This window comes from Patagioenas fasciata, chromosome 3 (genome assembly GCF_037038585.1).
Source record: "Patagioenas fasciata isolate bPatFas1 chromosome 3, bPatFas1.hap1, whole genome shotgun sequence".
In the NCBI taxonomy this organism is placed as follows: Eukaryota; Metazoa; Chordata; class Aves; order Columbiformes; family Columbidae; genus Patagioenas; species Patagioenas fasciata.
This window is the reverse complement of record NC_092522.1, coordinates 46,994,694-47,019,118: the sequence shown is the minus strand read 5'-3', so window position 1 is coordinate 47,019,118 and position 24,425 is coordinate 46,994,694. Positions and strand designations below refer to the sequence as shown.

Genomic DNA, 24,425 nt, shown 5'->3' with positions numbered 1-24,425 from the left:
AGGAATTTTTGTATGGCAGCATTTCATTTTCACCTCCATGGTACATTTCTTAATTGTTCCCTCTCTTGGGCAGAATCTGAAAAGCCTATCAGCCAGACTTGCTTAGAATTCACTGCATCACCAGAAAAGTCCACCTGACACTTGAGACTCTGGCACTTGCTACTGTCTTCACATACAACACTGGACCAGGTCATTCCAGCTCTCTCCAACCTCATTTTACACGGAGACTGGGTAAAAACTTATGTTATATGGGAGAGACAGTCTGCCAATGCAAGGAAAATGCAACTCCATTAGAAGTCAATGGCCTCCCCTCCTTACCCCATTTCCTTGCCTGCACATGGTACTTAAAGGAAGGTTGTGGAACTGTTAAGACAGCAAGTTGTAGGTAGCATTTATTTTCAGAAGTGGCTGTCTCAGCTAAGCACCCCAAACTACTCTCACGATGAAAGATGATTAGTTCCAGTTTAGATCACAGAATTTTTAAAAGTTAAGTTCTATACCTGGGTTACTGATGTTCAGAAGTTTGCAGGAGTAGGGGTCTTCTCTGTCCTCCACTGGCACAGCACAACCATACGCACCTATTATAAACTTCACAAGGACACTAAAATAATTTGGTTTTATTAACACCAGTTCTCTTCTCTCCTCCCTCCACCTTCAATAAACTTACTTCACCAAAATGGCCTAACTTTCACAAGATTAAGGTTTTGAACACCTCAAAAATCAGCAATTAGGGTGTATAGGAAGAGCTACCATATTAATTCCCTCATAAGGGTTCAATTCTAAACCCACATTTCATAATGAGGCACAGGAAGACTGGCAACTAGGAATGGGACTCAAGACAGCCAGCACACTAAACAGAAAAAGATCTAGGGCAACACTGAAGGATCCTGAAGCCCTGCTTTTCCATGCCTGGCCTTGTTATTAGTTCAAGATTATTGGAAACATTCTGCATTCAAAAGGCAATGAAACAAAATAATAAGAAAAAAGACAAATAGCATCAAAGGAGGAACAAGAACTCCAGGCTATTCATTACAATGAAATGTCTCAGCTTCACAAAACAAGAGGTTGCTCTTTCCAGCCCACATCATGGTTGTGCCACAGTCAGGAGACAACAAGCAGTATGAAGAGCAAAAGCACGCACCTTAGCGCAACAGTCTTTCACCTAGCAGCTAAATATCCTCCTAGAACTTCATATAAGCTATGAAAGGCCACATTTTCAGCTGATTGAAGTCACTGTGCTGCTGCACGCTGACACCAAATTAATGAATGGTAAGTGGCTTTGAGCGCAAGGCAGGTATTAAGATGTGAGACCTATCAAGACAACAGTGTTTCCAGGAATAAACTGCAGCAAAACTTTCTCAGCAAGAACAGAGTTGTCTGCAGACTGTCACATCTATGCAAGCCATCAGGAAGGGTTCTGCAGGTCACTCACATTGCAGCAGCTTCAGGTGCCTGGTGCAGTGGGAAATAAACCTGAACTTTACAGCTGAAGCTACTATAAGAGTCTTTTAGGGGTTTCTCACCAAATGTGATCCTGCCTGCTTTCAATTTCCTGGATTACTAAGCATTTCAAATTGCATACTGTACAATTCATACATTGCAACAGAAAAAAGGGAAAATCTTATACATCACTAATGAACAGTGGCAATTAATTGCAAAAACAAACAGCAGTCCTAGTCAAACAATGACATTTTATTCCTTGTGTAAAAAACAGTTCTAGTCTAGAACAAGCAGTATTCTTATACATTACTAAACAGATTTAAAAAAAAACAGAATACAAGATGCTCACAAATCATGCAATAAAATAAAATACGTCAAAAAAATGAAATCATGACATTTAAGCATTATAGTCTCTCCTCGCCAGCCCCCCCCCGAGTTCCCATCTGCCTAAATTACAAAACACTAGAGATTACCGTTGGCTCAGTGCAGGATGTTCTTTCAGGTGCTTGAACCATGTGTCCCTTATAACACTGCGCAGTTCATGATTGTGTCTTGCTGACAAAACACCTACAATAACATCATAATGTTTCAGCTTCCACTGAGGAAAGAAGGCCAGCGGACCTAGAAATATAAAGTGACAAAGACTTATTATATGCATGTATTACCACAAGCCTGAATGGCAACCAATAATTAAAATGCATCTCAAAAGCAAGAGCACTGGGAGCCTGAAACACTAAAAACAGAAGTAGAATGACCATTGCATGGGAAATATTTTCAACATGTCAAAACCTTCACTAGCAATCTAGGAAAACTTTACTGCAATGAACTGAGCAAGTCTGTGCAAGTAAACAAAAACTAAAACTGTAACTCACAAAGCAGGTGAAAACGTAAGCCTTGGTTTTGACTGACAGCATCTTCCATTCCTTAAATATCTGCCTGTCTTATGAGCAAACTGCCTCCTGGAAACATACTCTTGCTGGGCTTCTCTTCCCTACCAGCCATCAGAAACCTTGTGGGCAAGACACAAAGTCCTACTGGTCTCTCTGCAAAGCTCTTGAGACAGCCTGGGCTTTCTGCTTGCTCACTGATACCTCCTCCAGCATGATTTATCCCTAAAGCCTGGGGGCTTGTCATCACTGGTAGCAGGCCCTCACTGCTGGAATTCACCATTATTCTACCCAGGAAAAAATACTGAAACAAGGCCTGCCACATTCAGAAATAAGCCCATTTTTCCCTTTCTTTTTAAAACTGCTGGACCACACTCTGCCTCACCATTTCAATCTAGCATGTCAAGGCCTATCATTTCTAATCTTTTGAAGTTGAACATCACTCTGCCTTCACATGGGGCATTACATCCCTAATCAGGGGAATGTTCTGGCTTTTTTCATAGATGGATGTCACCGCCAATACTCGTAATCTTATGATTTAGCTGATGCTGTTTTAATTTAGAGATCATGAAAGCTGGACTTGATTTCAAGCAAGTTTATGACCAGAAAGAGACCTGGGAAGCTGTGACTTGGAGCCTGCAAAGAGTCAGGCAAGTAGCTAAAGTGAATTTGCATAATTTAATTTATTAGACATTCTAGAGTTGAGAAATTTATATTTAGCTTTAGCAAAGGATTGCTTTCCTCTCATTTGACTATTTTTTTAATTAGGTTGCAGATAAAGAAAAATGTGGGGGCCCTCTAAACTACTGCATACAGCATAAACAAGGTTTTTTAAAATCTAATTTTAAAGACGCAAAAAATATCTCCAAGTCTGTATAGAAAGAGCTGAATTATAATCCACGTTCTTCCTTCTGTACTAGCATCCCCTTTCTCCACTTGGAAACTGAGAAGATAGACAGGTCTTGTTACATCTGCTCACTAGCCTAGGACCTCACAGCACCAGCCACAGGAACTGCTGTGTCAAATCACACTACACATCCATCCATCTAGACTTATATTCCATCCTCAGAGTGCAGTGGAGAGGCCTTGGCCTTGCTCTGCACTGAATCAACATCAAGAGATTGCAGAACTTTCTTTTTTCTCTTTAGGGGCTATTGATAATGGCTTGCACCTGACTCCCTAGTCCCAAAGCCAAATAAAACAGTGGTCTGCAATTGAGTCTCACAACAGTACAAGAGCAGGGAAAGTGGAGAGATGTTTCCACAGACAAACCTTTCCCAGCCTATTTCCCACTTCAATATTCTAGCTCTAAGCATGCAAACACTGATTTTCAAGAAAAAGTGTAAGTTCCGCAATTATTTTAATGAGTCTGTACTGACAACGGTTACAAGCTTATCAATAACTTAAGCTGAACATTAACCTATTAAGAAAGTTTACATCAACTTATGCCCAGAACAGCTTAAAAACCCAAGCAGTAAGCCGCTCGTTTCATTCTTCAGTTTTTCACTAAAGTCAACTAATAACAACCATTGAATTAGTGGCAAGGTTCAGAAACATGATCTGCTTGCTGACAGAGCTAAATGCAAACCTACTGCCCTATATAACATCTGAAGAAACTTCTAAATCAAACACTTCTGTCAATCTGAATATAATTCTAATTTTTCTTTATGCTGGTAAATACTGACTATCCAGAGGGTCTGTGTGTCTTCAGAGGCCATAACATAGCCAAGATCCACCAGGTCCCCACAACAGTAGAGGTACACAAGAAAGCCACACATTTGTAAGACTACAACATTATAGCAACCTCCTCTATTGTCTGATAGTTCTTTCTCACACCTCCCTTTTCTTTCCTGGCTCTTCTTCTATCCTTTCATTATTCTTTAAACAGCTTCTGCAGCCTTAACCACAAGCCTTCCGATATAAATCTCATAGGAAGACTATCATGTTTGTGGACTGCACATGAGATATTGTTTACACAGATTTGTTTTTTAAGATATCATCTTTAATTAGAAGCAGAACCATTTCATTAAACCAAAATTAGAGAAAAATAAAACTAAAAGCAGAAGTCTATGGGGCAAGTTGACTCAGAATACAATAAGCTGGCTTAAATCAAAAATAAAAAACTAAAAATAAGCTACTCAGATGACATATACAAACTTTTAATTAGTTTGTATTTAAAAATGAGTGAAGCTTTTCCTTATGAACCATTCACGTGGGAACAACGTTAATGCAACAGATGCTTCAGAATTAATATCCTACTGTTTTTAGAACAGACAGCTCTTTCTCATTTTAGGTCATATTCAGGCGCAGTAAAGTAGCATTACAGCAGCCTATATTCAGAAGATTGTCTTCTCTGTCCAAAGGTTTATGTCATTTTACTTTTAAAACCACTAAAAATGGAAAAAATAAAGCTTCCTTTCACAAAAACCTAATGAATGAACTCTGCTTGTTAGCAAACATTTCTGCTTCCTATGGAAAAAAACATAGATTCATATGTCTCTCTCTGAACTAGCACTAAAGGGGACACAGAGTCAGAGGCACAAGAAAAAAAAAAAAAGGACTATTACTAATTTATAAGGAGAATTCAGATATGTGCATATATATATACACTCTAATGCAGCATAAATTAAGAGAAAACATTGCTGACCTCACAGTCAATAATAACAAAGTATTTATACAAGCAATCAATACTTGCCACTGGGGACCAAACCTATATGTTATATTTTTGTGCATTCTTACGCCAAAATTTTACGTCTTAGTAACTGGCTTAAAAATGCATGTTATATTGCTCTTACCTTGCACACTGGTTGTGCAAGGTAATTAAGCTTTTACATTTTCCAATTACAAAGACAAAAAACCCTCTAAAGTTTGTACTTTGTGGAGCGGGGGGGGAGAAAAAAAGCTACATACCACATTCCACAACAAACTCTTCAAGTGTTGCTAACAGAAGAGGTGCAGAAGGACAGAAATCCTTGCCAATCCAGTCACACCATCACTAGTTGCATTGCTTTTGAATTCTTACTTTCTTAAAGCTGTAAAGCTGCATCACACAGCCCAAGACTTCTCAGTGGAATGTAGGTAACCAAATGCGCAATGCCTGCTTGACACTCTTTTAGCATCAGAAACAAAACTGCTTTGATTTTGCTGTTTTGCTTGAGGCTGTTAACCCACAGCGAAAGCTACAAAAACACAGAAGGAAGCAGCCCTCTCTCAACTGCTGAGATCCACTTAGTTCTGTACAGTAACTGTAAGGAGTACTCCTGTGAGCTCTACAACTACTAAGTCCAGCCTGTCAGAGTCTTGTGTCACGTGGTTAATAACAAGCTCTTACTGAAGCTTTCCTGGGCTGGGTATTTGCAAGGATAGGCTCCCACATAATTATCTGATGTCTGACCATATGTGTATTTCTACCAGTACAATTTGTCACTTCAGTATGAGCTGTCTTAGTCACCGACTTTCATGAAATTTGGTGAAAACACTGGTCTTTGGGACCTTCAACTGTCTGTCAAGCTTGACTGAGAACTACCAACATATCAAAGTTAGGGAGAGATGCAGGAAGAGGTAAACAAGTGCCTACAGAGAGCACAGAGCTGTGCCCTTGGAAGACAAGGCTAAAGATGCAGAGGTGTGTCCCCTGTCAGGTGGTCACAGAAAGAGATCACTGCTGACAGGCAGGCTGCTGGCCCTGCTCAGATTTTAACCACCCCAGCAGCAGTCAATAGCTCTTGAAGTTTTTCAAAATCCCAAACTAAAAAGATTAACATGCATCTCTTCTTCCCGTGAGACTGATTCTCAAGTAAAATGTCAAGCTAAGCTGTTAATTATATTTACTGTCATTATAAGGAGATGAAAAGATTGAGAGATCATTTAGTTTGATTTTGTCAATGAACACAGTAAATATGATCCTGCTGCACATATCTTGATTCATGAGTCTTCTACCAAATACTAAATTTGGCAGTCATTTTCAGTCAAGCTTGACACAGTGCGCAGTCCCCAAAGTTATTAAGTTCCCGCATTTCATGAACTGGAGTGGACAAAAGAAAAGCCTCCTTGTTAGTGACTGCATTGAGAAACACAGCAGTGTAGGCTTACCTGCACTGTGAGGCACCAGAGAACTGCCACAGGAGACTGTTCAAACAAGTGAGCTCCACAGAATGCTGGGCTTTGTACCTTCCGCTACCCATGCAGCTACTTTCTTTTTCCTTCTTTTTTTTTTTTTAATCATTGAATGGAACTAAGTATGCCAGGCAGAAGTTATTAAGAATATTCTCAACTAATCCGCTTCAGAAGATAAAAATGAATAAGAACAACGCCCCCTCCCCTCAGAAAAACCCCACACATTCCAGGTTTTTATCTCTGCCTATTCTTGTGACTTTGTAACCATATTCCTGCTTTTAAATGCCTTCCTCTTTCTTCTGTGATGCTTTGTGAAAGATCCAAACAAACACGGGGGAAGGAATTAACTGCATATAAAGAAGGTTTGTATTCACAGAATGCTGACACACACAGAAAAAAGAACAAACCAAAGGGCAAAAGCAGCTCTTTCCCCCTCTCTAATCCTCTTCACTTAAAGTAATCTGCTGTAGCTCATCTGCATTACAGGTTTCTCTGCAAGAAGAGCTACACGACCCCCCTGCAGTACCTACTTTAAACCAGAACTAAAAATCCCCAAGATGTATACCCCTAGTTTCTGAAGGATCACAGCACTCCTTGAGACAGACAAGCCTTTAGGCAAGCTTTTAAACAAGCTTTACAGATTCAAAGAGGAAAACCTCTCTAGGGAGATTTTTTTTTCTTTTCCATCAACAGCATTCCCTTCAAGAAATAAGACAGCAGGGTCCTTCTGAGTTGCAAAGTGACAGTTGTAATACTGGTGGGATGATGGTGCTCTAAACATCATTAATAATAAAGTATCATGTCTGAGCAGAATTTCTCCTTAAAGAATATAACATCACTCATAACCTCAGAGGTTGTTCCTACATTTTGTTATTTCAGGGCTGAAAAGCCAAAAGCAGGTTAAGCTCCCCCTCCTTCTCTCTCACCTGTCACGTACACAGGCTAGTCTGCGAAGGGGAACAGCCACAATTCTGCAAAGCAGATCACTAAATGCCAGCCTAACCGATGTGCATGCAGTTCCATTAGGCCAGTGCCTGAAGAAGTACGTGCTGAACCGCAGGACAACAGATGGCATACAAGCAGTTTCTAGAAAATGGTGTTCTTAAATCTGTTGCATAATTATTCACTAGTAAAAGACTGACTCTAACAAAACCAAAAGGGCCAATTTTTAGCTGCCACACTCCCCCAGAAACGTAACAGGAATCATGTCTTAAAGGACATTAGCATCAGCAAAGAAGTAGCGTGTTACATCAAATGTGTGGGGCTTTCTGATTAGGCACTGTAACCGAAGCCCTACCATGAGTAATTTCCCACTCAATAAGACTTGTGCCATCAATTAAAACACAGAATTAGCAATGAATCCACCTGGAGTGCTAAAAGCAGGTCTGTCTGTTCTTTCTCAAGTTTCTGAGGTCATTTTATAATTAGCATTTATCTCAGATTTTTTTACAAAAAATAACTACAGCTTCCTACTCACAAACTTCCTTTGGACAGCACTTGTTTGTAACTAGCTCAACAAGGACTCCAATTAAACCTAAAAGTACATTCTTGCACAAATCTTGCTCAGAAGTATGAATTACAGTTCCAACAAAAAGAAAGAAGGGAGCCACTAAAGTCAGGACACTGAAGCAAAGGCCAGTGCCTTTGGTCTCAGAACCAATCATATTTATTTTTTTCCAATTAACGATTACCGCCTACAAGTAGTGTACTCCATCTTCTGTGGCACCAAGGTGAAAGTGATCATGAACACAGCGAGAACTGGAATAAAGCACAGGGAGAAACACAACTGAGGGCCAAAGCATGCAGGCAGACCACAGGCCTTTCACGTAGGGCAGTTGAGAAGAAGGTGTTATTAAAGGAAGTATATCTAATAGAGCAGGGGTGTCAAGCTCATTTTCACTGGGGCCCACATCAATCTTGTGGTTGCCTTCAAAGGGCCAAATCTAATTTTAGGACCGTATGAATGTAACTGCTCCTACATTTATACAGTCCTAAAATTAGATTTGGTCCTTTGAAGGCAACCACAAGGTTGATGTGGGCCCCAGTGAAAATGAGCTTGACACCCCTGCAATAGAGGAACAGAAATAGGTGGAACAAGTGAAGACTGGAACACTGTTCACATTTTAAATCACCTGACCTATAGACAACAGAAATACTTTCAGAAATGGAAGGCCTATTTTGCCAGTAGAAGTTAGAAGTACTTGAATTGCTCAGCTTAAGAAAACAAAGGTTTAAAACAGATACCTTTTATCTCTATGGTTACATGATGGAGGTGTACTTGAAGGAGGAAAAAGATCCTTTTTACTGAAAGACTTTAGAACACAAGGGCATAAAGATGCAAGTAAGTTTAGGCCAGAAATGAGGAACCATTTCTAATCAGGACAGCAAGCTTCTGGAACAACTTCTCCCTAAGACTGCTAGGAACCCAAGTAAACAAACAAAAAGCCACCCCAGCCTTCGGCTAAATAAACGTAGGCTGCCCAGCTGTCATTTTACAACAGAGATCAAGAGCTGCTTATTAGAAAAAGTAAGCAGAATTGATGGCCAGAAATGTCTATTCCAGTCTTCTGTTAGTGAGTCAAGCTAACTAATCACTAAACGAGGTTTTCATCTTTTTAACAAATCTCCACTGGTTTGCGTGTGTGTTATGACTATTGAGGGGAGAATTAAACTACTCAAAAACCAGAACTGCTGTTCTTGACCTCCACCAGTAGCTAATTTTGCAAATGTTGAGACACAAAGACACTACACAGAAATACCAAGTAACACACAAATAATGCGTTTTTATGTCACGGCTATTGTAAAACACTGTCCCATGATCATATTTAATTTTTATTCATACCAGTGATTCCAGGTAGTACGTAATAAAGAGCAGCTGGAGCAGTAAACGAGAAAAAAATGCACAAACCTCGATAATCAAATGAAATAAGACTGTCTTTATCAGGCAGTACAGGATCTTCTTAAATAGTTTCATATTCAATAAGTGTTTTAATTAATAGGGACATTTTTTACTCTTGTATACAAATTCATTAATGTTCCTAAACCACACGGAATAATAAAAAAATATAACACAGAAGACATCAGAGATAAAAGAGGTCCCTTAGTGCATCCTTCTTTCACCTGCCAAGGCAGCCACACCTACAGCTTGTACATTTCACAGTACTTTAATGGCTAAGACGTAGAGTCTTCCTTAAGTTATCAGACAAGGGTCAAACCTACAAAAAGACAGCACATGTACGGTATGGAACATTTCCCTAGAGATGATGGAAGTTCTCTTTTCATTATTAATCCTAGTTATTCTAACGTTATCCAATGCAACATAGTTTCACAGTAACAAACACAAACTCCAGGAATAACTGCTTGTGATAGTGAATCTCTGTAGAGCAAAGCTTCTACCCTTCCTCCCCAACTGAGAAACTTCTGGATTTCTTTAGAAATGTTTGTTAGTGGAAAACACATTTCTGCAGGAGAGGTCATCATGAGATTCCACATTGTCACCTCCAATTCCAAATTAATGCACTGAAATTACAAAAGCAGCACCCTCAAAGACAAGGAACAAACCAACCAGACAATTCAAATGCATTCAGGCTAACAATTAGAACTCTGGTTCTTTTATAATTCAAGTGTGACCACCGCTCATTTGACATGCAATGGCCACAATACAGACACAGTGGAGACCCGTACAACCCCACCGCCTTCAAACTACCCAAATACACTGACCTTGCTCCGTTCACATCTGCATCATTAGTCGCCACGGGAAAGCAGCATTCTTCTTCCTCACAGCTGCCTACACTCTGCACAGGGAACAAGCACCGGTCGCAATGCATGGCACTGTCAGTGAACAAGCTAATGGGTTGCTACACAGAGTTCTAAGTAGACTTCAAGTGAAAAAACCACCATTTTTTCCTTATAGTATTTTCACATGTCCTGTAGAGTGCTTCTTAACGTTCTCAAACAGCACAAATGGGTAGCTGGCAAAAGTTTATATTCCAGTGGATGCCTGCTTCTACCAGGTGTGCAGACTCACAGCCTAAAAACTTATTCATTTTATGAAGAGCACAATGTTGAGTCCTTAGCAGTCTGATTTCACTTGTGTTGGATCATACCCGATCCTATTAATAGCTTTTTGCACCACAGGGGTTTTACAGACCGCTAAGGCAAACACGGCACAATGCGAGGAGCTATTCCTAGGGCTGGGAACGACATGCCGCAAGCGAAACTGGTGGGAATGTCTTCCCCATGGCTGAGTGTTCCCCCTCGGTGGGCACGGGTGGGCACCAGCGGGGCAGGAGGCGCTCAGAAGGGGCTGCTGCCCCACGGAAACGTGCGACGCACCCTTGACAACCACATACCGCGGCCGCTACCTCCGGTTTAAATCGCAGACGCCAGCTCGACGTAACGAGTCGTCACGCAGGCACTCCGGGCGCTTTCCCCGGCGGGGTGACCCCCTCTTCCCGCCCGGCAGACCCGCCGGAGCGCTGCCCATCGCCACAGAAACGCCGGAGCCGCCGGCACCACCGCGGCGTAACGCGGCGGGGGGGAACGGCCCCGACCGTTTAACGGCCACAGTCCCCCCCCCCACACCCTTTTCCCGCTCTCCGGGGCCGCCGCCGAGCTGTTCCTCGCCCCCCGGCCCCGTTAACTGCCCCAGAACCCTGAGGCGCCCCCTTCCCAGCCCCACAGGCGCCCTTCTTCGCGGCCCCGACCCCTCCTCACCAGGCTCCTGGGGGAGCCCTGCCCAGCCGCGGTGCCTGTATCCCGGGCAGCCCCACCACCCGCTCCTGCCCTACCTGCCGGGTACCTCCCGGGGCCGCCGGAGCAGCCGAGCAGCAGCCAGAGGTGCAACGCGACCCCGACCGCACACGGGCACAGCAACACCAGCCAGTTTCGCATTGGCCGCCGCCGCAGCCAGCCCCTTCCCCTCCGCGCCGGCCTCTTCCAGCGGCGCCGGGGCGACGGGCCGACTCGGCCGCCCGCGGCTCCTCCCCGCGCCGCCGCCGCTCGGCCGGGCCGGGCCCCGCTGCCCCGCGGCCGCCGGGAGCTGCAGTCCCGCCCCAGCCCCGGCGGGCAGCGGCGGCGCGGGCGGTGGTGGCGGCCGCCTACAGCCCCCACAATGCCGCGGGGCGGCGTGGCCCCGGGAGGCTGAGGCGAGCCGGGCCGACTCTCCCGCGAACTGCGGGGCGGCGGTGGGAGCTGCTTGGCTGGGGGAGCCCAGCGGGAGCCCTTCCTCGCGGGGGAAGGCCGAGGAAGTGCGGCTTTACCTCGCGTTTTACATGGCAGGGGAGAGCAGATGTTGGGGGAGAGTCCTCGGGGGCTGTAGCAGCACGTTGTCCTAACGAACTGCTGCCCTCTTGGGAGCCACCGGGCTTCTGTGACCGGCGGGGCTGGCCTGGGGCCCCGGCGCTGGCATCGCCTCCCGCCGCTCCGGCCGTGCTCGCCGGTCCCGCCGCCGCGCAGCGCGGCCCGGCCGGGGCTGGGGCTGCAGCGTGGAGCTGTGCCGGGCACCAGCCACGGGAGAAACCGTCCCCCGGTAATCTGTGTTTGTGCAAAAATACGGTTATCTGCTGAATGCCCCTTTAAAAAAGTCATCGCATAGTAGCAAAATATCATTCCAGAACAATTTTTACCAAGCCAACAGAGGGGAGAGGGTGCTTCGCTTTGGCAAAGAACTGGAACAGCATGACAAGCTGCTTCTGGAGTATTTTATTCCAGCAAGGAACATGTTATCTGACTGAAATTCCAGGGGAGATTTTAGACAGTCAAAGTGTCCTTAGCTGCAACTGGATCACAGTCAAGAACTGGCAGTAGCATTCTTGTTCTTGCAGAAGTACATTGTCAGATATTAATAATCCAAGCTCAGCTTTGCATCTTACCTACAGCGAAAGCTTTGAGAAGCGGGGTGGCTACAGACTGACCCGCTGAAAGGGCAATCATCTGCAGAACACTAAAGCGGTTTACGTAGGATTGGACAGAGGAGAGCATAAGATTATCAGCACCTTGAGAAGTTACTTGCCTTTACAGATAAAAAACCACAATTGTTTCCTAGACTCCTGGAGGGCGAATTTATCTGGGGAAAATAAAAAAAAAAAAAAAAGGTGGTGTGGATAAATAAATTGAGGTTTCTCAGAATTTAATGTATAAACCAGAAGTTTGTGTAATAACTGTAAGGCTTAAATGAACACTTGCTGATGCTATTCTATCAGAAACACATAATTTAGTAATAGAACCTGATACATATGAAATATAACTAAAATAAAGGATTGAGTTTTTATTTAAAAAAAATACTAAAATCTGGGGTTTTTTAATTTCCCAAGTTGTGAAAAGTTATCGGAAAATCCTTGAAGTCCTTTCAAACAGCTTTATTAAAATTCATTTTTCATCACCTGGAGTGAGATATTAGAAGGAAAACTGATGACTTTAACCTTCATATACTGGCTTTAAACAACAAAAGGAAAATGTGTTGGAAAAACATCAATTTTAGTTTGTTTGCATACTTACACATATTTAATATGCAATTGAGTCTGTACTTGTCAGCAAATAATAGTACTAGGTAAAGCATTTACACAAAAAACGCTATTGTTATTAATCACTATTTACATTTGACTTGCCTTTCAGCAGGTTCAGCTGCAGAAATGAAACCGGTCCAACTGCTAATATTACTCTATATTTGCCTGTATTCCTTGTGGTCAGTACATTAGGTTCTCTCCCTGAGCCTTACCCCAGGGCCACATGAACTCATGGGGATCAATCCTATAAACATGTCTGGGAGTGATTATTTCCTTGCAGACAAAATAGAGGACACAACTCCTTAATATCTTGCTTTCTGTATGGTATTACCTATCATGCTCAAGGGTAAAGGACTACATAATGTACAAACCAGGAGAAATCTGTTTCTCCATATTACAGAAACAGGGTGTGCTGGTCAAAAGGATAATATATATGCATTTTTGGTTACTCATGCAAGAAATTATTAAAAATACAGTTTAGTTGTAGAGGACTGGATTTTCCTACTCCATTTTCTATCAAATTCTCTGCAAGATTTTAAAGCCAAAGATGTATCTCAGCCTCCCAGTTTCATCATGTGTAGAAGATGCAAGCAGTGGTACTTCCCATGTTGTGGATGACACTGAAAATGTGCACCTGTGTGAAAAATTGTGAGATGATCAGACCCAACCATTAACCCAGTTTTCAGAAGTTCTCATTAGCAAAGCAGTTTCAGTTTGCATTCTTGAGGGCTTTTATGAGGACTAGTATTTTGGGGAAGCAAGCTGATATCACGGTTTCTAAACATGGATTTGGGGTACCGAATTTTAGGTGCACTTTCTGAAAAATCTTGGCCTGTATAACAATGAAATTTTTCCAGAGATTTAAGAATCATAGTTATACATACTATGAAAAGATAAATGGATCTGAAATATAACTTCTAGGTAATGTCAAATTATTTTTCTAGAAGACAGAATTAGTTGGGTTATGCTGATTCTATGTATAATTCAAAAATACACCATTTTTATTCTGTGCTCTCTGAGCAGATTTACTCTTCCGATATTACAGACTCAGGTAGCACCTCTGACACACAAAGTACAGTACAGGCACAACATGTTGGGCACAAGAGCTGGAGAAAGAAGAGAGAAATTTTAGCCCCTTAGGCTGCTTGCAAAATTAAGATGCTTCTGTTAAATTTGTGTAATGTCTCTGGATAAGATCCCCTGCCTGACGCAGAGAAGACATGATGGATACCAGAGCTGTAGTCCTGTACCACAGCTAGCCAGTCCATTAGCATTCAGTTCTTTAATGTCTCTTCACCTACTCATTGCCCCGAGTGAGTGACTGTGAACTTCTTAGGACACTAGCAGCAGATGAGAGGAGCAAGAAGCAAGGCAGAGCTGTGTGTGTTTTAGCAGAGTTCATCCCTAGGGAGTTGTGTGTTTTATTGATTTGTGTGCCCTCCATGTGAAAGCAGAGGAAGGACTGGTGAGAGTCTGTGTTTTGAGGATTAACTTTCTTAACTTTCTTAAGTTTAAGAAAGTTTAAGTTTTTCTCTGGAAAAATCTTGTGGTTATACAGGCCAAGACTTTTCTAAAAGTACACCTCAAATTCGGTACCCCAAATCCATGTTTAGAGACTGTGCTATCAGCTTGCTTCCCCAAAATACTAGTCCTCATAAAAGCCCTCAAGAATGCAAACTGAAACTGCTTTGCTAATGAGAACTTCTGAAAACTGGGTTAATGATTGGGTCTGATCATCTCACAATTTTTCACACAGGTGCACATTTTCAGTGTCACGCACAACATGGGAAGTACCACTTAAGCATCTTAAGCTTAACTTTCTCCATACTTCGCCGTAATACTGATATATTACATTCCACAAAATCATTGCACCTTCAGTTATTTAAAGAAAAAATATTAAAAGGGATTACAGATCAGGGTATGAAGGGTTTTATTAGAATGTAAAGGGTTGTAAATTTGCATCCCAAGAGTGTGTAGTCTTTTTTTTTTTAATTTTTCCAGTGTTCATAACATAAACAGACTCACTGTCTGTATTGAGGTATTAGCAATCCTTTCCCTACCTTCCTTAGGATCTTTAGAACAAATAGATTTTGTTTATTTTCCCAAATGGAAGAGATGTCTCTCTGCCTCCCCTTTCCATCTTCCTATCCTAATGAAGTGGAGATGCAGAGGAGTTCCCAGACTCCTCGGCTTAGGCTATTAATGCTGTCAGTGTCACTGGGGTCTCCTGAGGACAGACAAAGGAATCCTGTGAAAACTGATCTCTGGAAAACAGGCTGTCTTGCTGACGGGCCTGTCAGCTCCTATCATTAGCAGCAGCAAAGTCAATGGTATGTGACCAGCCAGCTCTAAGGGAGATGCTATTAGAAAGCTTTTGGGCAGCATGCAGCTCATTTGTATTATACACTGAATGGAGGCAAGAATCTAACAAGATTTTGCCCACGGCTATCTTCCTTAATGGTCTCTTAAGGGAGACTCACTAGTCATTGAAAAAAATCCAGATACGCTATGACTACCAATTCTACTCTACTTTCTCCTTTATTAAGAGATTCAAGGAACTAAAAAGGTCGAGGAGCAAGTATTTCCTTTAGAGAAAACACATTGATTTGACTCTTTCCATCATAGTGGTTAAATGCTTCAGGGCATGGTTGCAACAGAACTTAATCTTGCAACCCTTTCATACCAGTTGATCATAAAATAGCTTGAAGCTGAGATCTGTAAGAAGCTCTGAACCTAGAGAACTATGGGGTGTCATAAGTTGCACTGATTTTTTTTTCTTTTTGTTAAAGCTGCTCAGTGGTTCCCAGTTGAAGAATGGTCTCTCTTGAAGCTATTCCACACTGTAGTGCTTTAGGCTGAGGGTTGCAGTGACAATGACCAGTTTCACACTGCAACATTTGGTAAGTTCCAGCTAAAATAACTTAATAATTTTTGAAAAGTTTAGAATAGAATAGAATAGAATAGAATAGAATAGAATAGAATAGAATAGAATAGAATAGAATAGAATAGAATAGAATAGAATAGAATAGAATAGAATAGAATAGAATAGAATAGAATAGAATAGAAAAGAAATTTGTAGTTGGAAGAGACACACAATCATCTAGTCCAACTGTCTGACCACTTCAGGGCTGACCAAGATAAAGTGCTTTGTTAAGGGCGTTGTCCAAAAGCCCCTTCAACCCTGACAGGCTTGGGGCATCCACCACTTCTCTAGGAAGGTTTTCCAGTGTTTGACCACCCCCTCAGTAAATAAATGCTTTGTAATGTCCAGTCTAAACCTCCCCTGGTGCAGCTTTGAACTATTCCCATATGTCCCGTCACTGGGTACCAGGGAGAAGAGCTCAGCACCTACCTCTCCATATCCACTCCTCAGGAAGCTGTAGAGAGCAATGAGATCAGCCCTCAGCCTCCTTTTTGACAAACCAGACAAGCCCAAAGTCCTCAGCCATTCCTCACAGGACATTCCTTCCAGCCCTTTCACCAGCTTTGTTGCCCTCCCCTGGATGCACTCAAGGACCTTCACATCCTTCTTGAACTGTGGGCCCCAGAACTGCACACAGGGCTCAAGGTGAGGCCGCACCAACACTGAATACAGCAGGACAGCCACCTGTTTTGACCGGCTGGTCGTGCTGTGTTTGGTCCCCCAAGATGTGGTTTTCTCTCTGGGCTGCCAGGTCCCACTGGTGGCTCACGTTGAGCTGCTGTTGACCAGCACCCCCAGATCCCCGCTGCAGGGCTGCTCTCCAGTCACTCCTCTCCCCATCTGTACTTGTGCCCAGTGTTACTCTGTCCCAAGTGCAGAATCCGGCATTTGGACTTGTTAAATTTTATCCCATTAATTATAGACCAATGTTTCAATCTATCTAGATTCCTCTGCAAGGCCTCCTGTCCCTCAAGAGCCATCAGCACCTCCCAGTTTGGTATCCTTAGCAAATTTGCTAATGGTGCATTCAACTCCCGCATCTAGATTGTTGATAAACCTATTGAACAGAACTGGCCCTAGAATTGAGCCCTGAGGAACAGAGCTGGCGACCAGTCACCAACCAGATGTAGCCACATTCACTACAACCCTTTGAGATCTGCCCTTCAGCCAGTTCTTCTCCCAGCACACCACGAACTCGCTCATCCCATAGTTAGACCAGAAGGATGCTGTGAGGGACAGTATCGAAAGCCTTACTAAAATCCAGAAAAACTACATGCACCACCTTTGCTTCACTCTCTAGACAGGTAACTGCACCACAGAAGGGTATACAATTAGGTAGTTAGGACTTTCCTTTTGTGAACTCATGTTGACTGTGCCTGATTATCACATTGTTCTTTAAATGCCTTTCCATAGTACCCAGTATAATCTTCTCCATAATTTTTCCAGTTTTTTTTTTTCCAAATTAACTTCCAGTTAAGGAAGTTAAGAACATTAGGAAAAAAGTTCTTGTTTTGTCTAAAATTATTTGTCTATTATTTTGCTGACTTTTTTTTATTATTATTTTTTAAATAAAGCTTTTGCATCCTCATGTCTGTTTGGAGCAGTGGCTTTAAGTTTTGCTGAATTAGGTCAGCAAAATAATGTTGTAACTTGCTCTTCTTCCCTCATGTTTTCTGTGCAGAAGTTTTAACAGTTTTGGCACATGGCTCTCATTTGTGGCAGAAGCCACAGTTTAGACTGACTTATCTGAGGTCCAAGAATATCCTTTCACTGGCATTGCAAGAACCTAGCAGCGAAAACAGCTCTGACATCGTATTGAGACAAAGATAACCTAACTTGCCTCAAATCATTTTTCTTTACAGAAAGGTGAAGCTTCAAGTCTCATGTTCCCTCACAGAACAGTCACTTGAGTGTCCAGTTGGATGATCAAGTCACCATCCCTTATTCTAGAGAGGGGTAACTTGGAGTATCTTTGTCATCTTCTGGGAAGAAGGTGTTGTTCAGTTGGTTTGGTTTTTTTTTTTTTTTTTTAATGAGACCCAGCCTAACCTGCACAAGAGTTGATAATAATAATACCATACAAAATTGTCTTGCAGGATATCACAGTTGTCCAAACCAATACAGCAATAATAAATTTCGCAGTACTAGTTGACTTCTTGCCATGCTCATGACAATCAAAAATAGAAATGGACTCCAAACCATCTGTATTGTAGCAGCTGTATCTTGACAGGCACCTCCCAGAGACCAAAAAGGGTAGTGTCTTGCAGAGATGTGAACACCACGAGATCTGCAATAATCAGGCAACAGCCAGCTGGTGGGGCCGGCTACTTCACCTGCAGCTCATATAGAGGTTTTTTTAACAAGTGGCACAAAGATTTCACGATGTGGATACAAAAGAGCATAAGGTTTATAGGAAGTTCTGCTGAGACCTATGACAGCAAATATGCTTTTTCATCACGTGCATGGTAAAGAGTTATGCTGATGGGGGGATTATAAAGCGGATTGGTCACATGGTACTTATAAAATCATTATTATCTGTGACTGGATAGATAATATTCAGGCTATATTTAATTAAAAAAAATACTTACCTGACTTGGTGCAATTTCCCCCTCATGGTGCTTACCCTGCTTTAGGTTGGATGTGCTCTGCTTGAGTATGCTACAGATGGCTCCTTCATTTGCTGCAGAAGATATGAGGTGAACGAGGTGGGACACGGAAATAGTGTGACAAGGCTACGGGTCATTGCCTCTGTATGATACCAGGAAAATCATGAAACTAAACATCTAATGTTGCTTTTTTCCCCTCAGTTTCTGGGTGTTTGACTTGCAAAAGTCACTCCAGTTTGTAGAGCTGAGGATTCATAGCTGAAGCTTGAGCAAATGGGAACATTGTTTGAGCTGCTGAAAGAGCTAACCACTCTGAAGAGGCAGGTACTGACAATCTCACCTGCTCTGTTCAGGATCTGCCTCAGCTTCCCACTGGAAGATGGGAACAGTTCCACCCTCGCATTCATCCAGGATACGGTGGAGATACTTTGTGAAGCAAACCATGATGAGCACCACAGAGAAGCTCATCAGGCAATAGTTCTATATTGAAGGCAGAACTTGTGAGTAAATGAGGCCCGGGGCTACACAATGACTAAAGACACCAAAACAGTACTGAGTAACTGCTCATTAACTGAGCATTGCTTATACTATGCCTTGTGGGAAATTCCTGCAATGGCAATATGGAATTGTAGTGCATACAAATGAGAGAGGCAACTGAAAGATGCATAAGCAAATTTAACTCTGACATTTCTTAAATGAGTGCTTAACGTAGCCTCTTTAATGACCTTTTAATGCATTTTTTGCATTTGTTCAGATTCTGTGTAAATATCCTCAAATGCGTTCACAGCCTTGTTGCAAGTATCTATTTAGCTGGTATGGACAGAACTGTAGAGAAATAAAATCACTTATATGGCCTTCTAATTTTTCGTGAATAGATATTTCATAGTTGTTCTCTATAGTTATTTTCCATAGTCTGAAGCAAACTCCCAGAACAAAACATGCATGTGATGTCTGAAAAGGAAGAAAATACCTCAGAGAGGCTGTTCTCTATAACATTCTCTATATTTTCAAAGTTTCTGTTGAGGTGTTTTTTTCATGAGAATCTTAGCATCTCTAGCTTTTTCACTTGGTCTTTTCAGGATATGACTAACATGTTTATATCAGAATTGCACATGTATAAATACGAAATCTGTGTGTTGTGTTCTGATGAGTAGGATAAAAGCTGGGTGCTCTCCAGGGGGAAACCTCTCAGACAGGAATCAGTACAAGAACCACAGTAGTGAAGTCTTCGTAACAAGAAAGTTAATTATAATTTTACAGGCAAAAGTCATGTGCGTCACCTTGCCAGAGAGAGGCTGTTATACTGTAAGAGATCTTTAAAGTCACTGCTACTTGAAAGGTTTTTAAAAAGTCACAATGGTTCTTTTCTACAAAGTTTAGCTCATTCCTTCCTTCCATAAAAAAAAACAATCGCACATCTCCTCAGAGCATGCTATAGAAAGAATGAAGGGCTCAGGCATGCAGCCTGAAGTTCAAAGGTGCAGCAGGATATGGTATAGTGAGAGGCTACACAACAAACAGATTTTGTGGAATAAGTGGTCTTTTGAAACACGTCCTCATGCCCTGCTTAGTGCACTTTCCATAAAATGCTATTCTAAGCATGAACAGTGGCCTAAGCTTTGTGCTAGCTGTACACTTACGCTGTGGTACACGGTGAGGTATTTGGCCTGGACTCCAATAACTGGAAAAAAACTCGCACCATGAAACAAAAAACTCAGCAGCCAGAAGCAAAGCTTGACGGTGAAGGAGTAGTGTGGCTGTCAGTCCCACAGAAGCTGTTGTAGGGTTCTGCAAAGAGCAAGGCAAACAAGGGAGGTTGTTAGCAGCTCACTGCGCTGGTGCCCCTTGGCACCAGAGCCAGCCTTTACTGCCATATGCAGTCACATCACCTGCTCAGGGGAGCAGAAGGCAGAAGTGTTAGTGGTGGCACAAGTGGTGCCACAGCGGCAATGAGGAACAGGCATCTGAGTCACATGGGAAACTGGAAAATGAAATCCAAGAAAGGAGTACACAGCAATACCAACTGATACATCCAAAGATTTCCACATCTTTTGAAGTGTTTTTTTAGCTGGACACCTGATCTGTTTAACCAAATCATACACTTGGACTCTTGTCTTTCCCAAAACTGAGAAGTCTGGAGCTGCAGCGTGATGTTGAACTGCACCCCAGCAGTACCAGAGTGACAGGCGATACCTTACACAATGCAAACCATGAAAACAGAAGCACTGGCGCTCTATTTCTAAGAGTACGTGCATTAATTTAAAATCCTCCTTTGAGTTCATTTCTAGCTGATGTTGGTATTTTTTCCTTTTGCAGTCGGCTGTTTATCACTTCATCAGTAGGTGGCAGTAATACACGATCCTGTGCGATTTCTACTTGTAATAGGAATTTGGGAAAGAAAAGACCCTATTTTAGGGTAAAGCTGCTCGTTTTGTTTGTTCACAAGTGTGAGTGGTGTAAATGTACTTGACAGGTACATCTTCCTCTAACAGACAGAAAAGTTGATCCCATACCAGTTCTGGTATTTATGGCTGTACTTAATAGTGCTAGAAAGCTGAATTCAATTAGATGCAAATGTACAGTATTTATTCCAAATATCATTCTCCCTAAAGATTAACTATGCAGGTTCCAATAACATTTTATATAGCACTTATTCTGGTAATTTTGCCCACTATTTTTCACACATTACGGTGCTATTTAAGTCAGTCTAAGGACTTCAGGTATTATTAGTTTTCAGTACAAGAAACCTCTATTTTTAGGAACCACTCCTCCCCCAAGTTTTCTTTAGTCTCCTTGAAGAAACAAATACAGATTCTGATGCAGACTGAAAGGAGAGCCATAACGATGACATTTTCTAGGAGAACTATGTATACAAGTTTTTCCTCCTATACAATGAAAAGATAAGAAAAACTATATAATCAGGTCGTCCCAAAGTACATCTTCGGTTACTCCTTTGATATCAGAATCCAACTGGATAAATGAATGCTCTGTTAAAGTTCCACGATTTAATATGCACCCTTACAGACTGTTGTTCTTATTCTTTCCTTTTCCTGGAGGAGCTGATCCTATTGTAAATTACTACAAAAATGCTTTGTTACAATGTACTTCCGAATCAGTTGGCAACACCTCCTGTGTTTACCTTCGTCACTGTCAGCAACGTTTGTATTTATTTTAATGTATGGTGTGACCTAGAGTACCTTAACTTAAACTTTCCTCAATTTTTCCCTTCCTCCAACCATAATTTCGGAGAGGCTAGCTTGAAAATCTTGCCTATCAGCACCAGCCAAGCACCCTGCTACTAATTTAATCCTTGGTGTGGGAAGCAAAGAAGGGGAATTTGGTACATAACAGAGAAGAGGGAAATACTTTTTAGTACTGAAATGATAACATTTTAAATTCAAGGTAAAGCAAGGAGATTAACCTGAGGAATGCAAAACAGCCAGACCTACAAATGCTACTGATATAATTTGCCATTAATCCACCATTGGGAAGTCTCATTTCATCACAATAGCAAGCACTAGGATACGAAGAAAGGATCATTAATAATATGTCAAAACCTCCTTGACTCCAACTTCTGTCCTGAAGTTCTAATTCCCTAAGATGACAGCCCCAACTCACACTGTTAACAGGGAGCACACATTGTTTTCTGGGCCTGAAATACAAAGCAACAAGCCTAATGGCATATGAAATAAAACTGAGAGAGAGAAGAGTACAACATTAGGATGGTAACAGGCCTGGTCTTGTTCTCATGCAAGTTAGTGGGAATAAAATTCATTGCTTCAGCCTACTGGAAACGCTACTGTTAGACAAAGCCACATTTTGGAAGGGGCTTTTTTTTTGTATTTACTTTTATAAAAGTGTCCAAGAACTTTATATTTTTGTGTAGTGTTTGAGGCAAGATGTTGGAGCATAAAACTCAGCAATCAATTATCTAAACAACCTCAAAGGTCAAAGTAGCAAAAAACATAATAGTGATATAGACATTTTATGGTTTGGAGTGATCAGAGGAAAAGACATTATTTTAAATGTTGATTTATGGATCAAGCTGGCATAGAAAAAATCCAACAACAAAAACCATACCAACAATGCCATTCTGTTCAGAATGGTGTTATTTAATAAAGTCATGTATTCTTATGTGATCCCAAGCTGTTACAATTATTTTAAACTGCTGCTCTTCTAGGTGTGCCCACTACCCCCCCTTCAAATTAGTAATTTGCCAGTAGTACATATAATTCAAGAAACTCATAAATAAGGATATTAGAGAAAGCATTCTCCACTAAGGATTTATGCTTATACAGTTTAACCTCTTCATATTATAGACATCTGCTAAAATAAATATGCAATTTACAGTACTCCACATTGTTTCCTTTTTTAAATGTAGAAACGTGAAAACATCTTAATAGATACAAAATTTTTTACCTGATGGAAGTTATGAAAGGGTGAAAGAAACCACAAACATAGGAACCAGCTATTGAAAACATAAGAAGTCAAACACTTTTACAACTACTTGAAGAACAATTTTGGAGAAAAACCTTAAGTCCAAAACAATTACATTCCCCTCTTCTGATTAATACTTGACTTTTGTAAATGCAGCTCTCATAACTAGCGATGCTCAAAACTACTGTGAAATGCTTCAATCTCAGGACTCAGATGCTAAGGCTAACTGGAAACAGAAAGCAAGCAGTTTGCAATACTGTAATAAGCTGTGTCAACTTTGTTATTTTAGATGGGAATGTTAATGATGAACCACAAATGCAAGTTGTCACAAAGCCTTTGAGAATAAAGCTGTATGCCCTGTATTCTCCTCCCTTGCTGTTCCAGTTAAAACCATACATGCGGAAGGACAAATGAAAATGTTGCCATGGTGATCAGAGCAGTTACCAAATCATGTACAGTGTAGGAAGGATTCCCTAAAGAACCTTATTAAGCATTTTGTTACTCCTTTTTAACAAATACTTCCAGAAAGCCATTTTTATTTCACTATCATTAAAATAGCTACTCAGTGAAGCCTATTCCTCTACCCCTCAGAATAAAGCTGAACACACCATGCATTAAGAAATACTGTTAAAAGTTCAGAATGGGAATCTTAAGCTGAAAACTTTGAAATAGAAACCAAGGACAAACCTAGCCAAGACAAAACCTGGTCAAGACATTTGAGTGTTTTTCAGTATAGGTACTGTGAAACAGCACTGTGCCTACTGGACTACTGACGTCTCCAGCTGCCAAATTAAAAACCCAACCTTTAAATGAAAGACATCCCAAAAGCCTATTGGTTACAAGGAATATAATTTTCTTCTTGTAATATTATTGTAAAAAAAAATTAACATGGAAGTTCTGTGTTAGACAGAGGTGGTGAATGAGCTGGCCAGCAGCAGAACTCCAGTCCAAAGCCACCTCTCTCACGTGACTGGACTGGTAGCTGAATGCAGGTGGGTGAGGCACTTTGTCCAAGTTGACTGGCAAAGAAAACAAACCCTGTACAATACAGACATCTTGTATTTCCATTCACAAACCAGTACAACAAACACTGATGGAAACTGCTAAAAATAAGCTGGAGCAGGGAGGTGCACGTTGCGCTAAATGCAAATCACTTAATTCACCAAACAGCCCTTTTCTAGCACCTAAATTCAGCATTTAAGTACAGTCCAAGGCCCTGGGTTCCTCAGCTAGTCTTTGCCTTGCAGGTACTTAAGATGCTCACAGAAAACAAGTTTGTGCAGAGGAAGCACATTCCATCATGGGTGGCTGTTCAGAGCCTCGGCTCACTCAGACCAGTGCAGTTCTCCAAGGAAACTGCCACTCCTTGGAATGCCCATGAAGTCAGCCCCATGTGTGAGGCAGGAGACACTTCCCATATATTGATACGCTGTACGTATAAAGTACTGCGTTGAGGGAACTCTCCTAATATATTAGACCAGAGGGGAGCTTTGACTTTTTTTAAGGAGAA

At 41.7% G+C, this 24,425-nt stretch overlaps 1 protein-coding gene across 8 annotated transcripts in view; it reads right to left on the bottom strand.

Annotated features, from left to right (window-relative positions):
- B3GALNT2 (beta-1,3-N-acetylgalactosaminyltransferase 2) overlaps positions 1 to 11,448 on the bottom strand; it is a 34,436-nt gene extending 22,988 nt beyond the window's left edge. For 5 of the 8 annotated variants that reach the window (XM_071806286.1, XM_065833317.2, XM_065833320.2 and 2 more), the window contains exons 1-3: positions 11,234 to 11,448; positions 1,914 to 2,061; positions 501 to 601 (exon numbers count right to left, since the gene is read on the bottom strand). In XM_071806286.1, coding sequence (XP_071662387.1) covers positions 501 to 601; positions 1,914 to 2,061; positions 11,234 to 11,336 — 352 coding nt within the window. In that variant the 5' untranslated portion in view covers positions 11,337 to 11,448. The remainder of the gene's footprint in view (positions 1 to 500; positions 602 to 1,913; positions 2,062 to 11,233) is intronic. The other 3 variants (XM_065833319.2, XM_065833322.2, XM_065833324.2) reach the window with 3 other exon arrangements.
- Positions 11,449 to 24,425: the final 12,977 nt, after the last annotated feature.